The sequence below is a fragment of the Coffea eugenioides genome, chromosome 10, assembly GCF_003713205.1.
Source record: "Coffea eugenioides isolate CCC68of chromosome 10, Ceug_1.0, whole genome shotgun sequence".
Taxonomy (NCBI): Eukaryota; Viridiplantae; Streptophyta; class Magnoliopsida; order Gentianales; family Rubiaceae; genus Coffea; species Coffea eugenioides.
Genome location: NC_040044.1, coordinates 4,692,957 through 4,710,640, shown reverse-complemented (window position 1 = coordinate 4,710,640; position 17,684 = coordinate 4,692,957). Strand labels below are relative to the sequence as shown.

General features: G+C 36.0%; 3 protein-coding genes across 3 annotated transcripts; all 3 read left to right on the top strand.

Annotated features, from left to right (window-relative positions):
* Nucleotides 1-2,477: 2,477 nt before the first annotated feature.
* On the top strand, nt 2,478-4,945 carry LOC113749979. Its single transcript, XM_027293875.1, has 7 exons — nt 2,478-2,590; nt 2,680-2,730; nt 2,806-2,900; nt 3,878-3,945; nt 4,075-4,270; nt 4,359-4,532; nt 4,616-4,945. The coding sequence occupies exons 2-7, from the start codon at nt 2,690-2,692 to the stop codon at nt 4,741-4,743; spliced, it is 702 nt and encodes a 233-aa protein (XP_027149676.1). The 5' UTR covers nt 2,478-2,590; nt 2,680-2,689; the 3' UTR covers nt 4,744-4,945.
* A 959-nt stretch (nt 4,946-5,904) lies between these two features.
* Nucleotides 5,905-6,613, top strand: LOC113749300. Its single transcript, XM_027292988.1, has 3 exons — nt 5,905-6,087; nt 6,192-6,274; nt 6,347-6,613. The coding sequence occupies exons 1-3, from the start codon at nt 5,905-5,907 to the stop codon at nt 6,549-6,551; spliced, it is 471 nt and encodes a 156-aa protein (XP_027148789.1). The 3' UTR covers nt 6,552-6,613.
* Nucleotides 6,614-15,494: 8,881 nt separating this feature from the next.
* On the top strand, nt 15,495-16,249 carry LOC113749387 (peamaclein-like). Its single transcript, XM_027293105.1, has 2 exons — nt 15,495-15,726; nt 15,934-16,249. The coding sequence occupies exons 1-2, from the start codon at nt 15,645-15,647 to the stop codon at nt 16,116-16,118; spliced, it is 267 nt and encodes an 88-aa protein (XP_027148906.1). The 5' UTR covers nt 15,495-15,644; the 3' UTR covers nt 16,119-16,249.
* The last annotated feature ends 1,435 nt before the right edge of the window (nt 16,250-17,684 follow it).

The following is a 17,684-nucleotide window of genomic DNA, read 5'->3' as shown; positions in this document are numbered from 1 at the left end:
GCAATCCCAAAAAAAAAAAAATTGCAATCCTAACACGCACAAATGACATTTTGTGCATAAAGAATTTGTCGCGATAATCATGTTGATTAAAACGTGAAAGGTATCTTTGAGGTGGATAAGATAAATAATTAAGACATAGATATGGTGCTAATATAGATTGTGGTAAGAAAATATTTTAAACTTTTATTGGACCAACTTATGGTTGCAACCTAAAGATTTATATTTACTAAGCTTATAGCAGCGGTTGAGACTTAGATCATGTTCAGTTGCAAGCCATGTTGGTAGAATGAAAATAAAGATGATAGCAATAGTTGGCTTTGAAAGCAACATGTAGATTGCCAAAAAAAAAAAAAACATTGTGAATAACGTGTATGCCACGGTGCTTCATTTTTTATGGATAGTTTTGGTCATAATAACTTGAAAGCAATTATCATTTAAAACGCTAAACATCATATTAACAAAAAAAAGAAAAACCCAAAAAGAAAAGTATTGGAAGCACAATATTGGTTTGTATAACAAGTCATGTTTATCGGCTATGTAAGGCTAAAATGAATGGCAGATTTAATTAATAATTAGTTGCCTTACCTTCTCAAGAGAAACGGTTGTTTCACCTAATTATTAAATTATGGCTTTTAGCCATTTACGAACAGTAATGAAATCAATTTCTGATTTGATCTCCTTATCTAATTTGTTACACCAACTGTACCCCCCCTCCCCTACCCGTAAAACAATGGTCTTTAAGTCTTCTAATAACTCTTCCCATCAAGAACAATTGAAAACATAAGCAGCAATAATTCTTAATCAACTGATTTTCTTTTTGAAATAAGGACAAATACTGGAAGTATTGTAGCCTTGTTTGGATTGTCGGTTTCCGTCGAAAAATTACGTCATTTTCCGTGATTACATTTTCCTATTACCTTTTTTCCCTCACATACATCACATCGCTACAGTATTTTTTCCATGAAAAATCACAAAAAATGCAATCCAAACACAACATTCTAGAAATATTACTCAGCTTGAATTTAACTTTAATGCATGGTGTAATTTCTACATTAATCTTGCCGAACCCATTGCTTTATAAGTATATTCTTTTCCATCCGTTTAATTAGTGTTTCGGCATAACTAATCTGCATCTCTAATCAAATCTACAATCTTAGCCCTAGAACAAGTGTACAACGATATTATATATTGGTCGCATTATTGAAATAGCCACAAAAAAAAATTAAAAGTTTCTCATAGGGATTCTCAACCAGGCTAAAAGAGTAATTTGATAAATAGATAGTGGTGGGAGTAGACTGTATAAATTTGCAAAAATAGGAAAAAAGGAAAAAAAATGGTGGGTAAATTGGGTAGAGCAAATGAATAAGAGGGGTCCGTCTAGGACGTATCGATGATCATGAATAGCACAAGGGGACAAGTACTGCCGCAGTGGCAGTAGACGGCTGTTGAAATAGGGTGTAGGATGCAGTGGGCAGTGGTAGGTTGGTTATCCAGCTTGCGCGTCATTGATTTGTCGTTTTGCTTTTTGCTCCGTCTCGTTTTAGTTTTTAGCTGGTGGTCGTTGATAAAGAAGAGGAGGTGTGAATCGTTTTTGTGATGGACCATTTACATTGGTGGGTTCCAGCTTCCAGGGGCGCCCATCGGGTTGCAGCCTTTCATCAACATAAGTAGATAACGTCCCAACAGCATTCAGCCAAAACTTTCGTCGTCCTCTCACGTGCCGCGCATGTGGGTTGGGAGCGTTGTGTTGTTCGCGCATGGCGCAGCAGGTTCGGCTCCGTTGGCCTCTTCTCTTTCTTCAACATAATCAACATAAGTAGATAACGTCCCAACAGCATTCAGCTAAAACTTTCGTCGTCCTCTCACGTGCCGCGCATGTGGGTTGGGAGCGTTGTGTTGTTCGCGCATGGCGCAGCAGGTTCGGCTCCGTTGGCCTCTTCTCTTTCTTCAACATAAGTAGATAACGTCCCAACAGCATTCAGCCAAAACTTTCGTCGTCCTCTCACGTGCCGCGCATGTGGGTTGGGAGCGTTGTGTTGTTCGCGCATGGCGCAGCAGGTTCGGCTCCGTTGGCCTCTTCTCTTTCTGTCAGTAACCCATGTGTCTGCTGCTGCGTTCTCTGCCGCACTGAGGCTCCTGCTGCCTGCTCTGCCACATTGAAAGACTTGTTTCTCAATCTGGCAGAATCCAATGCCTCTGCTTTTGCCTAACTTCTCTCTCTCCTTCTTCTTGACGATATTGCTCTGTTTCTCTTCTTACTACGCAAGGAGCATTGATCCTCGGTCTCTCGCGGTCTCTGGGTTGCAGTGGTAGCCGTTGGGTTCTCCTCCTTTTCCTCCGTTGTCTTCTTTTTATCTCTTCTTCTTTTTACTTCCGGTGAAGTGCATGATTCACTGTGAGCTTCCTTTGTGAGTTGTAACCTGAAACTGATTTTTTTGCTTTTTGTTCTTTGATTCCCATTTTGAGCTGCGTAGCGGCCATGCATCCTCTGTCTCTCGCTTTCTTTGTGTTGCAGTAGTCCAGATCAGCTGCCGTCCGTTCGCGTCGCCTCCTCCTCCTCCATTGTACCTTTTCTACCTCTTCCTTTCCGGTGAGGTACGCTCCTCCTCCGCCATTGTACCTTTTCTATTTCTTCCATAAAATTTCTTTCCGGTGAGTTTTCTACTTCTTCATTGCCAGGAGTTCGGCCATGTCTTTTTACACGCAACAAAAAAAATTTTTCGAACTAAGGTTAACTCCGCCGTTTCTTCTATTCTGTCCTTTCTTTTCTTTATTTCATTCTTTTTGTCTCTCTTTCTTGAACAGAAGACGGTTTTCTTCTCCTCCGCCGCCACTCCTCAGATCCCTCAAACTCAGAACTACCAACAATAATCACCATCGCCACTTCGCCTTCTACACCGGTAAGTTTTCTTCAATGTGACTTTTCTTTGTATGTTTTAGCCTAGGGTTGATATTTCCTCCTTTGGTGTTTTTCCTCTCCGGTGAGCGTCGATCTTGCCTTTTTTTGTTGCGGTGTTTTTTTCCTTTTTTTGCTTTTTACCTCCACGTTGCGTTGTATTTTTGTTTGGTTGTTCCGTTATCTGGTCTACATGGGTTTGACGTTGGCCTTTGCGTTGTTTTTTTTTCCCCTGCGTTGCGCTATTTTTTTTCCCTTTTTTGTGGTTCTCCCTTGCAAACTCGAGGCTATGTAGTTGTGTGTTTCGTGATGTGGTTTTTTTAGTCTCTGGACTATTGCACTTTTTCCCTCCTTCTTGTCCCCCGCCCTTTAATATTGGTCTAGCGCTCTCATAAGAAACAAAAAATCATTCTTTTTGCCGATCTATTCCAAGAATTTTCTTTTCCATATGCTTTCAGCCTGGCTGGACTATGACTGTCAAGAAAATAACATTATCGAGTTCTGTTGGTGATGGTTTCAAGCAATCGTTTTTTTTTTCCCAGATACAATGCAGATCTGTTCAAAATTTTATTGTTTTCCAGCACTTTCTATCGTCAGCTTTTTTTCCCTTTCTTTTTATTAGGCCTGATATAACTAAAATCATGTATTTCTGCTTTATCTATGCTATTCTCCATATTGTTGTTAATCCTTACAGTGAGCATTTTTTACAATTTTTGAATGGCATGCTTTTTCTCTTCTTGTGGAATATTTAGATTGGTATTATGCTTATTGTTAAGTTTGCTTGTTTTTATCCCTTTCTTTTTATTAGACCTGATATAACTAAAATCATCTATTTCTGCTTTATCTATGCTATTCTCCATACTATTGCTAATTTTTTCAGTGAGCATTTTTTGCAATTTTTGAATGGCATGCTTTTTTGCTAATATAGGTGCCGATTTGATGTTGATCTAACTGATGATACTGATACAATCACTGCATCAGTGTTTGGCGAATTAGCTGAAGGCTTGCTCAAAATGACTGCACTGGAAGCAATGGAATATTATGACAAGGCAAGTTCCTGTTACATAGTACCGAATGCTGCATACATTCATTAATCAATAACCAGATATGCTTAAAATAAATTATTATTGCTGCTGAATATATGATTTTATGATCTCAACAATTCTTTTAAACTGTAGAAAATAGACTTGCCATTGGATAAGGTTCATAAAGAGCTGAAAACAAAAATGTTCATAGTTCAAATCAAGCCAGGCACTACTAAAGAAGGAAACAGTCATAAACGCTACACTATAGAGTATTACTTCGAAGACACTTCAGAGATCAAATCCATTGAATATCCTGAAGAAAATAGTACTCAGCATAAACACATTGAAGGTAATATTATTTACTTCATTTATAAATTAACTTCTTAGTTTCCTACATTATGGTTACTGATAGTCTAGCTAAATAAACAATCACACAGATAAGCAGCCATCTTCACCAAAAGCAAGAATTCGGTTGGAGGCTAGGTTTGAAGAATCTGAAACTAAACAACAAAGGTTTTCAGACATGAATTCCATTGAATATGCTAAAGAAAACAGCTCACAGAATGTCTCCACTGCAACAAATGCTACAGTTACCATGATTTCTCAATCAGGTAATCTTAGATTCTATATAAATTAATTTTTGATTTCATACATTATAATTATTGTTAGTTTTGCTAATTAAGTATTTATATAGGCAAGGAGCATTCTTCATCAAAGCCAAAAATGCTTCTTCAAACTGGTTCTCAGGAATCTCTGGATAAGCAGCAAGACGTTTTAGATGTTGATGGTTTTACTTCCAACAAGAAACCAAGAAATATATGAGTTTACTCCAACACACCATCGCTTTATGCTTTAGCATTCTGGTTTAATCCTTTTGCTAATGCTGTGTGCCATTGACTTGTCTTTAGGAATACTTTTCTGCAATGGTTATGTATACAAATTTCGTTTGCAAGGTCATACTCTTAGACCGAATTATAGACTATTTACTTTTAATACTATATTGTATTGGTTTCTGTTTGGAACTGCTTTTCTATCATAGCTATTGCAGCGATGCTTTTCTACCATCAGTAGTACATCATACCTCATTTCTATCTTGCTGATGCCGTATTTTTCAGTTTATCAATCCATTGGAGATGATAATAGATAGTCACCTGTTTTAATTATAATTATCAAAACTACATTTATTTGTTTTCTCTTCGGTTATTACAGCATTTATCTAAATATATGTAAAACTCCTGAGACTAACTATAGATACACTCCTCTGAAATTAAAGCCTCTGCAATTTGTTAATGCTGAGACAATCTTAACAACTTCCCTAAACTACATGTTAAGAAACAAAGTTCCAGAGTTCCATTTTTACAGGAAATGCAGAATCTTTAATGTAGCTATTAAGTCTATATCTAAACAGGTACCATGGCTGCATTATATCAGGTCATGTTGCAGTCTCTATCACTTAATTGAACTAAGAAACTAAAATGGAATTGATAAAACTATTCCAAACAAAAAACAAGGAATCCAAAGTTCCATCTGTACAAAAAAATTGCAGAATCTTTAATATAGCTATTAAACTTGTATCTGAACAAGTATCAATGTTCAGAGATTTTCTATTCTATTTGGTATATCTAAACTCTGTTCAGCTGAGATAATCAATTGCTCCGTTGCTATTTTAGAAAATCTAGACACCTCTCTTTATTGCACATACAACAGAAGACCGTGTTGCAGTCTCTCTATTCATTACTCATTTAACTCATTCAACCACCCTCTCTGATGGCTTTCTTTTCATTACATCATGTATTAAACAACATGGTCTTATAAATAAAGCTCAAACATTCATGAAATCATGCTTCCATTTCTTTCTAACACCTGTAGCAAAAATCATCACTTTTCCAATGGATAAGCCTAGAAATCCTTTCAAAAAATGGAAAGCAGTTGGAACAGATAACATAGAGTTTTTCCTTTGCACATTTGATAAGAAACGCATCCATGCTGCAACAGCTAAGACATCAGATGAAGGAACAGCTGTATACTATATCAGCAGAAAATTCATTGAAGATTATCCAATGGTGCTGCAGTACACAGGTGAACCATCTCTACACTCTATCACTTCCGTCACTCAGTGGTTGCAAAACATCATTGATATCAGTTCAGAAGCTTTTGCAAATACAGGTATATGATTCTGTTTTCCCACTTTCCATTATTATATGTTCGAATCTTTTTACGCTCGTGATGAAAATAATTTTTATTTTTATTGCTAACTATAATGATTACAGAAATGGCTGATCAAGAGGTACCCCAAATACCAGAAGGAAGACCATGGTGTCACGTTTTCTTTTGCTCAAACAGAGAAAAGCAGGTTACCTGTTCAGATCACTATTATACATTCTTTTAAAACAGATAAATTCACACTAGCTTTTTTCTCTTGTAGGAAATCTCTGCTGCTATTTTTCATTCACTTGGTCTTCAAAACGGTCATGCTATTACAATCTACCATGGTATACAGCATTGGCAAATCGACATCAAAGATGGATGTTTCGAGCAAGGATGGCATTCCTTCTGCAAAGACAATCTTATTGACGAAAATAATATGGTTTTCTTGCGCACAAAAGGAAATCTTATCTATGATGTTTTAGCTTTCTCTGAGACACAGACTCACATTTTAATGCCTTGGACTCTTCCATTACCAATGCTCTCAAACAAAGGCAGCTACTTATTTCCTTAATCTTTTTGTTACAGATAGTATCCCTTTTTTTTTTGGCTTCCAACTTTTTATCCATTTTGACTACAGGCCTGAATAGCATTTTCGATGGTGCATTTTTTTTATCCAATGTGATGGTTGCAATCTTAAGCATTTCAATAAACCATCAAAGCAGGAAAATTAGCCCTTCAGACTTTTTAGATGGGTGGAATATTCCTATGTAACTAGGCTTTTGCCTCCGACTGAACCCCCTCCCCCCTCAAACAACAAAAAAAGAAAAAGAACCAAAAATATTTCTCTTAGCTTCCATTTATCATACGTCAGTTCTCCAAAAAGAACAAAATATAAATTATCGTTCTGATTATTTCTTTTCTTAACATTAGTCTTCAAAATATTTTTATTAATAAAAGTATCATAAATTGATACCATAATAACACAGGCATAACCTTTTATACAGTGACTATGTTACATTAGAAGATATTGAGTACGCTAGGATAGTGGCGCAGTCATGATCAAATACATAAAAATACAATAATTTGAAAAATATAAATTTAAGCTTAAAACTTACAGGCCAATAACAAACATTCAAATACTTTTAATAATAGGCCTGAATAAAATACAAAAAAATGTTAGGACTTAAAGAAATACTGCAATTCTATACCACCTATTCATGCCACTAAAGATCAAAATGGAAGCTAACAAAAATGTATGATAAAAAAAGAAAATATTTGATGGAATGACAATATTAAAATTAATTTATAATTTTTTTAAAGTCTGTTATTATTTACCTCTCACTACTAAATAAGAATAATTGATAACAAAATTAATAGTTTAGATGTAATACACATAGAAAAAAAAATTGAAAGAAAAAAAAATCTTAATTTGGAAAATTATTAAAGAGTCATGCCTTGAAAACAAACTACAGATATTTAAATGTTGGTCTCTTAATTATAATCATAAACAAGAGGAACTTGTGCGGTACTCTTTCTTTCCTTACTCTATATTATATACTACGTTGGCTCCATTGTTTCATCAGAAATGGTTTTCTAAAAAATGTAAATTGCCAATTGCCATTCACCAAACGCTTTGTGAGAAACATCCAAGAAATATCAACAAAACTTCAGACTTGTAGAATACCTATACTTAAAAATATATTTTTCTACATAAATTATTATTTTGATTAGTTCAAAACTGGACAGGGCATTTTATATTTCTATCGCGCGAAGCGCGTTCATGCCTCCTAGTTTCATTAGAACAGAGAGATGGATTGAGGGGCTGAAGGCTATTATTGGAATCTGACGAGCTATTCTGATGATGGGTGGTTTCCGTGACCCGATTATGATGATTGGAACGGCTGATTCTTCCTCCTCATTAATCTGATCCAAAACCCAGATAATGAAGCGGTTTCCACGGGTCCACTTGGAACTCCAGTCCAGACCCATATATTATATATATGGGTGGGTATGAACAAACAGTGAAACAGACCCTGTTTCACTTTTTTTCTATTATTATTTTTCTGCGGCTGTAGCATTTAATAGTACAAGTACTATGGCATTATCAAGGAAATTTGATTCATCATTTGTACCACTAATAACGAAGATACAAGTAATTACTTTACTAAGCTCCTCGTGGGCAGCTCGATTGGTCATAGCACGCCTCCTTAGGAGCTGTTGTCCAGTGCTGGCCAGGGTTCGAATTCCATGGTTATCGTATTCGGGGGATGGGACCTCTCCTCTCGGACCGGTGAGGGATTAGTCGGGTCCGGTTTATCCGACGGCCCGGATATCCCCTCTGTCAGACAAAAAAAAAAAAAAAAGTAATTACTTTACTTGACAGAAAAAGAACGTAACTTATAGTGACTACTTGCATTAAAGATTTGTTTTTCTTGGCCGAGGGCAGTTAGCAGCAGATGCATCTAATTACCTTTTAAGTTAACACTGGCTTGGGCTAAATTAATGCGACACATCCATTCTTAAGATAAAATTCATGTTTTTGGAGCCGTCTTGAATGAAAAATTGAAGTAACAAAAATGCCAATATTACTGCTTTGCTTTGTTGTTACAGCGGTTACCACTCCTCCAGTACATTTTTTAGTTAAAATTTGGATAGATTCGATTTTTAAATATTCAATGGTTTAGATTAGATTACACCACCCGTTGAGTTGATATAGTAGTATGATTAAAACCATTTAGTCTTTAAAAAAATCGGATCAAATCAAGTTTGAATCCACTTTTTTAAATACTGCTGCGTCCTATCATATTCCCATGATACAGTCGTTATACGAGCGTAACATCCGTGTACGGGGAAAAAAATCCTATCCCTTGAAAAATGGTGCATGGAGATAAAAAGTTTCCTGTGCGCGCAAGAGCAAGTGGGACCAGGGTTGAGATGAGGGCGGCATGGGACATCATGCGCCGCGCAAATTGCAATACTCAGGTCCAATGTGGTTTGGGTACTCTACTCTTGGACTGCCATTAATTTAATAACAATAATTTACGTAGCTTGGAGGCTACAGATTTGCTCTTTTGATGGTTTATTTTTGTTTTCCCTTACTGCTATCAGCATTGTCGTTATCCTCTTCTTTTTTTTTTATCCTCTCATCTCGCCCCACATTATTCATATCCCTAATTGTCAGATTGAGGTTCAGAATTCGAACCTGAACTTAATTACGAAAAGATCTCTAAAAACCCTCTTCTAATTGTTGTCCATCTTATTGCTTCTTAGTTCCCCTCTCTCTTATCTTGATTGCATTTTCTATTTTGCGTAATCCAGTAAGGAAAACAAGTAAACAGTTGCTCCTTGTCTGCTCATTCTCCACTTAAGTTCTTCCTTTGTAACCCTAATTCCAGCCATGGAACTTAAGGATAACTTTTTGGCATTTCTATCTTGTATGGAGCCTGGATGGATGTTAGGCACCTAACATAACGGCAGCAAAATTCTCCCAATCAATGCGCTCGTCACGGAGCACTGAAAGTCTTTTCAATTTTCATTTCTTCTATCATCTATTATTGTTCTATACTCTGTAGTTACCCTCTGGCTCTCTTTGCCCGACAAACCATATGTGTGAAAAGGGATAATTGAATTAAATTTTGACTTTGTTCGCCATGGCCTATAATGATTGGTTATAGGAGTCAAGTGATTAAAATTTCAAAATTTTGTATTATTATCGGATATCATAGCCTGAAATTTAAACGGCTCCATTAATCAGTAATCTCAAGCACGCATGGTGTTCATGATTGCTCATGAAACTATTGTCCATTTGAACTTGTTTTAAACTTTGAAAGCAAAACCACAGCGCTTCTTTTTGTTCATGTATTGTGCATCCCACCCCTCATTATTGTGCATTGTAGGGTGTATAGGGAAATGATGCGTGTACACGATATTTGTCTTTCTTTTTTTTTTTTTTTGCTTTTCTTTAGTCCATGTTTCTCACTAATACTTAATCATCTTGGCCTCTCAATTAGCAAGAGATGTTTTGTATTGGTCTAGAATGGTGGCAATCATGAAGAACCGGGCAAACAATTTTTTTTTTTATACACCTAATAGCAGGTTAAAGTAAATTTCATAAATCAATTGTTGAAATATTATTTAATATATTTATTATAGTATTATTTTTTGACACAATTATATGAAATAAAAAGATAATTTAAAATAAAAAATTATATATTTTTCATGGGAAAAAAATATACCCACTCAGTATTCAGTAGCCATAAAAGAACTGAGGCAGGCTCGAGTCTTCAGTTAACTGCGGGCTGGGAGTCGCAACTGTTCGCTCTTTATTATTATTATTATTATTATTTTTTGCCATGCTGACAGGTGTCCTAAGTAGACTGAAGTCAAAGTCAAAAGCTGAAATTGAAAGATTGAGAATCTCAATGGAATCAAGTAACGTGTAAAATGCTAAAGGTTAAAAAAGAATACCAACACAAGATCACATGTTGGACTGATGCTGGGATACTAGTATCCCAGTAAATTGATTTTGAAGTATCAACCCTTTTTTTATTCGTAATTTGATTCATCCGCAGACTACATGATCTTCAAAAAAATTTGGTTCTCTCACAGTCATGGGAAATTTTCTTTTATTTATTTATTTATTTATTTCGGTAAAGACAGAAGAACCCAGTCTTATTTTAACCTTTGCATTCTTAAACTCGAGTATTTTTTTTTTTTTTTTTGAGTTAAGAAATCTTCTAGTGTATGTGTTCAACCCAGCTTAACGTGAAGGAAGGTTACCTAGGAAATACACTTTTTGATTTTTCAAAAAAATTGTATATCTTTCATAAACACATCTTTTATTCTTACGTACATACATTAAATCGTTATAATATATTTTGCAGTAAAAGTTCTTAGCCCTCTTTTTCTTGATGGGAGGGGGATCACATTAAGCTGGTGTGAGTTTCGGGCGGAAATTGCGGAGAAGAATGGCAAAGCTTAAGCTAGGTGGTTTGACGAGACGAGGGAGCACTTGGTAATGTGTACTAGCATTTTTGCAGTAGTTTAGTAGCATCAAAATGGACCCTTTTTGAGTTTTGTTTTCTTCCATAGTTCCAATCAATTAGTAAGTATTGTGAAAAAGCCTAGTAAGTATTTTGTCTCTCGCTCCATGGCTTCGCACCCTATTTGCTTTCCCAATAAAGATGAAAGATCCCTTCGGCCCTTCAAGAAAAGATAATAATTACTAGTTTGGTACTAGACATTTATGGTCTATATGTCAAATTTTGACACAAGATTTCCATGTGGAGTGGAGTCATACCAACCTAAGAAGTGTACTCATTTTTTATGGCTTCATTTCTTCTTCTTCAAATTGAAATATTCAACATCAAACAAATTTAGACCCTAAGTGAGTAGTGACACTCTTGTTGGCTTCTCCAATACTCAATACTAAAGAAAGAAAGAAAAGAAAAGCTCCACTTCATTCATTCTAGTGTGTCAGCAAGTAAAAATTTGGAATTTAGGATACCAAACTTGCTCGAGGAAGTCATAGAAAGGCCGGTCCATCTCTTTGTTGGTTTGCCAAAAGTCGTCAACCACTTAGGTTGTCTCCTAAATAAAACTTAGGAAAGGAGAGGACCATTGTTGTTTGATTGATGCACTTACCAAAGTTTAGTTGAGAAAATGTTGGGGACGGAATATTGTTGCTTTAGCAACTTTTGACTCGTCTAAATCTCAGATAAGTTTCTACTCCCCTTTTTTTTTTTTTTTTAAAGTCTGTGCAGTTGCTATACGGAGGAATTCATTCACTATTCAATCATCCAACTTGGAGAAGAAGCTTTAATTTAATTATTTTTCTGGAGGTTTTGTGCAAAGGGAGACACTAGCCTTATACGGGAAAGGGAGAATCAACAAAATTTAAGAATCGAATTAGAGATTTCACGATCATCTATCTAATTAATGTTTCTGCTCGTTAGATTGGATCTACATACTTTACTTTTTAACTTTTAGGTACACGAATACCATCAACGAGATATTAATGTACGACCGAAAAAGAAATAAAAGGAGCTAATAGGATAGAATTTAAGCATCCGATTTTGCAAAGTCACATCACCAGAACAAATTTCGAAAAGGACCCTAACTTGGGCCAGTGAAGCCACGCCTGAATGTGGGACGAGACCTTTTGGGTTTTGCGGGAGCTTCCATTTGTGATGGGTAAACTCAACCAGATTAGACTAGCAGTTTGCCCATCTTGTTTTCCCACCGTAACAAAGCAGACAATGGCATATGGGCTACCTTGGGTGTACAGCATATTTTTGTATCCTAACTAAATCCTGCCTACCCAACTCATTGGCTACCTATGGATTAAAACTTGTAATTCTTGTTGGCCCAATACTGCCCCATCCAGAGCAAGGAGATTCACACTTCAGGACCTTTCCCTAATTTACTTTTTTTTCTTTTTTTGGAGGCACCTGTCTCTAATTATTTTTCAACTCCATAAATGATCCATCTCAGGTGGGACCTGACCTAGTTCGACTGTCAGTTTTTTTTTTCCCTTTCTCCTATCCCTTTATTAGGTTTGAAGTCTTTATTGAACCCACAAAAAAAAAAAAAAAAGGTTGCATTCAATGTCCTGTTAGATTGGTTAGGGGAATGAATAAACGGTCCCTTAAATTTAGAAGAAATAAATTGGAAAAAGAAGCCAACACAAGTTGGCTTAGTTGGGAAGCACAGACTGTTGAGTCATAAAACAAAACCGAACCAACGGATGTTGGTGCAAGCAGAAGGGGCTTCCATCCCTTAACCATGAGGTATCAGATTCAAAATCCATGGAAATGGAAAGGACAACGTTGGAACAGCTTTCCTGCAAGAGGTCGGACTCGACTCGAACAGGATTAGTCGCAAATCGTTAAACGGATATAGATATCTGTGGATTATACCAAAATAAAACAAAACCAAGAGAGCTGGTCCTCCTCTGTATTTTTACTCCTCTTGCAAGAACAAAAGGTTGTCGTCCAGTATGTTATCTGCAATCAATCCAGTGAAGCTTCAACTTCTCACAGTAAATGTGGCCCCGAAGGCCCAATTGGATCCGAGGACAAAGGGGAATGGTCCAATTTTTAATTTCACAAGAAAAAGATATAAGACGAAGTTTAACCATTTTGTTTTTTATTCTCAACCAAAATAAATAAATAAATAAAAGGAAAACTTTTTGTAGCTAAAGCTGGGGTTCTTGGCAAACCACCTTCAGTCGGCAAAAACGACACATTATTAGCTTAAGGAATCAAACACCAACTAAAACCCTTAATAACACATAAGCGGAAAAATTGACACAAAGTACTGCAAAATCTACCAAGCTTTGAAACATTAAAACTACCAAGTGCAAAAAACCTTAAAACAGATAATCAAAAGGAGACCTACTTTGTAAATTTTGGCCAAAATATGAGAGCAGAAAGGATATCCCCCAAAAATAGTTCCTGCAAAATATTTTCCGTTGAAGAAAATTCAATTTGTTTTCCCCTGATCGTACTAGGTAATCCTTGAAACAAATGGAAGTGTGAAACAATTAGTAACTTTTTCTTTTTTTTATGGACAATTGATTTTTCAGTTCATAAGAAACAAATGTAAGGGGACTAAAGGCTCAAAATTACCTTAATAAGCTTCTAGATAAAGGATTTGTTCTTTGCAAAACCTGAGCAAGACATGTCACATGTCTGGAGAGAGTTGGAGAACTTTTGATCGCCGAAGGACAATAGAGCCGACCGTTCTCTTTTCATGCAAGGTGTAAAGGTGGTGACTGGTCGCAGTAGGGCGGTGGCTTTAACCATTAATTCTTGATTAGACAGCCCTTTAACGGCTTTCCAGAATGCTCTAAATAACCTCTGCAGCGGAATCAGCCGCAGCTCACCGGCCACTGGTTTTGGAATTTCTGGCTTGTTACTTAAGACGTACAATCAATACATGAAGCGCTTAATTATTTCCTACTATGAATTTTCTGTAATACGTATTTCGAGTGTAAAATAACATTTGTACGTCCAATTGCTCGAATGTGTCTCCAGTAATTTCCTGCAGCTTGGTTTTATATTTGATCTGTTCACAGCAATGACTTTGAATATTTAACATTCAATTTCTATTCCCTCGTTTCCAGTTTACAAATTTATTGATGATAAAATTTTGTCGTATCGAAGATAATACGAGGAAGGAATAACGGGAGGGCCTCCAACTCTGCAAACCTCCTTCCATCGCTGCAAAAGTATGTCCAAAAAAAAAAAAAAGAAACCAACAAAATTACAAGCTTGTTGTTTTTTTGAATTAGTCGAAATAGTAGAGTTGGTATGGTGTCTTTTTACCAACTGGAATTGAAATCTGTATTGGAACATTTGGCCGTCATATAAGGCTTACATGGTACGTCTTTTCCTTTCGTTTAATTGACGAGCTATTGTACGGAATAGAGTTTATTCAATATGCACTTTCGAACAGCGGCTGCGAATTTTCTCGTCAGTCACCAAAAAAAAAAAAATTGCAAGCTTGGCAATCAATCACCATCACGACAATGGGCTACGGAAATTTCAGACTAATGGTGTTTGGTCACAAACGCGTAAACGATACCAGAAGGCGTTCGGTACTCCGATCGTGGCTGTGGCGGCTGCTTCTTTTCCAAAACTCGTCACCGCTACACTCCTAACGTTGCATGGCTCAGTTGTTCAGTAGAGCATGTAATATGTATGGGTGGTTGAAAGTTTTGTACCGTTTCCGAGAAGTAATTCTATGTCATCATGTTTTGTGGTGTAACCCACCCATACCACCAATTCTTAGCTGTAAAGGCGCATTGCCTTTTGCCATCTTCATCTTCTTTGCTTGGAAGTCAATTTTTTTTTTTCATATTCTAGATAAGACGGCCTGATCCTTGCTTATTGCTATTTTTGATTAGTTTACTTATTCAAGTTAAATTGAAAAATTCCTTTTAACAAATGAGAAGTGTTTAACGATATTCTCGTGACGCGAGCGTAATGGAAAATTAACATGAGATTGACAGTCCTCGACACCTTAAGACAGTTGTCCGAAGTCATGGGAAGAGTCACGAATGAAGCTTCGTAATTTCCATTTTTTCTCAAGTCCTTTTAATTGTTTGAACTTGACCAATGTAGCTTGGATATTTGAATTGTGAGTTCGTGTAAAAAAATTTTTAATTACGTTTTTATTTTATCTATATCACGTTACTACAAGATTTTTTCTTCTTTTTTCACAGAAGTTTCAAAAAAAAAAGAAAAAGAAAAAAGAATGTACTATTCAAACGGGACGATCTTTAAACAGCATTTACAAACAGAAGCCACTTGTCAGTCTTTACATGACTTAATCTTAACAACTAGACTCCAACAAGCCCTCTCCTGCTCTTCTCCTCTACCTACCACAGACAGACCTTCATGCTATAAATTCCCCCCCAACTAAGCCCTTTCTGATCACTCACAACGAATCACTCACAACCCTCCTAAGCATCCCATTTTTCTTTTCCCCTAGCATTTATCAAATCATCTGCCTTTTCCTAGTACATTTTCCACATATATTCTGCCTGATCAGTTTCTTGAGAGCCCAGAAAGATGAAGCCAGTCTTCTTCACTTTGCTCCTCCTTGCTCTTGTTCTCAACTCCTGCTTCATCCCAACCACAATGGCTGGATCAAGTAAGATCTTCTTCTTAACCTCGACGGGATACAAGACATAATGATTGAAATTAACAACATCTTCCTACGTACCAACGCATGCACCTGTCTGGCCAATTATACTAATAAGCTGCGAATTTTGTTTTCACCTGTAACGCATACATTTATTCTTGTGCATTTATTATCCTTTGCTTTTAATCTCAATTTGTTCTACTTGGTTGGTCACAGGCTTTTGTGATTCAAAATGTGGAGTGAGGTGCTCGAAGGCTGGAGTGCAAGATAGATGCTTGAAATACTGCAAAATTTGCTGTCAAGAGTGCAATTGCGTGCCTTCGGGAACTTATGGGAACAAGCACGAGTGCCCCTGCTACAGGGACAAGAAGAACTCCAAGGGCAAGCCTAAATGCCCTTGACTTAATTCACCTGTTTCATTTACCAAATCTAGAGAGCACAAATATATTACTACTGTGTATCTTGGCCGTCACCGCTGGCCACTAAGTTATATGGTTGAATAACTTAAAAAAGTGTTTTGGCTGTTTCCTCATATGTGTTGCTGTATAAAATATATATTAAGAGTGTCATGCTACTGCCATAAAGCATTGTGTGTCAATCTTTTCTATATTAATAATTATATGAGTGAGTTTTTTTATATACCGTCGGTGTATAATTTTTTTAGAAGGTTCCTCTATTTTAGACAGCAAAGCTAAAGTTCAAAAAATACATGCAAAATGACAACGAACATAAACAGAAGGAAAATTATACAAATTAATCAATTATTTGCACAAGATAATTCAGAACATGTATTACATATTTTGTAAAGAACGCTCAAAATAGATGCACGCATCAAAATTACTATCATAATTGCGTATGTTTTAAGGGCTATCTTGTGTTTAGATATTTCATTATTTGAAATAATCATTTGACTTACATCATACACACATTATTTAATTATTTTTTTAATTTCCCATAGATTACATAAAAAAAGTAGTGTAGCATCAAATTAAACAAAAATTTTTTTTTTTTTTTTTCAAAGAGTGGGCATCCAAACACTTACCCGAATGTTTTCCGTTATTGATTCGCCCCCAACATCGCCAGGCAGGAAGTAGCAGTAGTGGTGGCATTGGCATATTTAAGTCCGAGGTTGACTGATCCCAGATGAGAATGTGGCCCGGTCACATGCACATTGTACGATGAAAATAACGCTATGCTTTACTCTTGCATCGGTCCCCGCCATACATAATAATTGCATCTCCCACCTGCCGGCCCGGTTCAGCTCGTAAAAGGGTAACAAATCCAATCAGAAAATCAACAACAATTGCGAAGAGTTTATTTGGATGGCTTACTTGAGATAATTACTGTATCATTTTTTGTAATGTGATGTATGTGAAATAAAAAGATGATTGAAAATATAAAAAGGTGATTGAAATTTGTAAATTAAATTATTTTACTTCAAATCTTGTTTGTCCAAACACACAGTTTCAAGGAAATAAATTTAGAGCCTTTGATTACGTCGACAAAGGTGCAAGTCAATTCTAAATTAATACCGTGCATTCTCTTGTATTAATCCCAAAATTACAAAATTATATGTAATCAAATTAAACAAGAAAGCTTTTTTTTTTTTTTCAATATTCCAATAATTATTAAGTATTTTTAACAAAACTCCTTCGTACCAACGAGATTGCACCTTTTATCATGGATGTCCCTAAGCTTATAAGAGAAGCACTCTTCTTGTCATTGTTATTATTACAAGTTTACAACTTTTCTGTTTTTTTTTTAAAGGGTTTTTATCATGTAATATATTGTCTACCTACCTATCAGATCAAGAAAATATGATGGATATAGAGAGTAATTTTCACGATACCAAGCACACTTCACAAAAAATTAAACCAGGTCGATGTGAATTTATTGAGAAATAAATAATTTTAAGGATACAAAGGCCACGAAATAAGTAGCAACAAAACAATTGCTTTCTAAATATT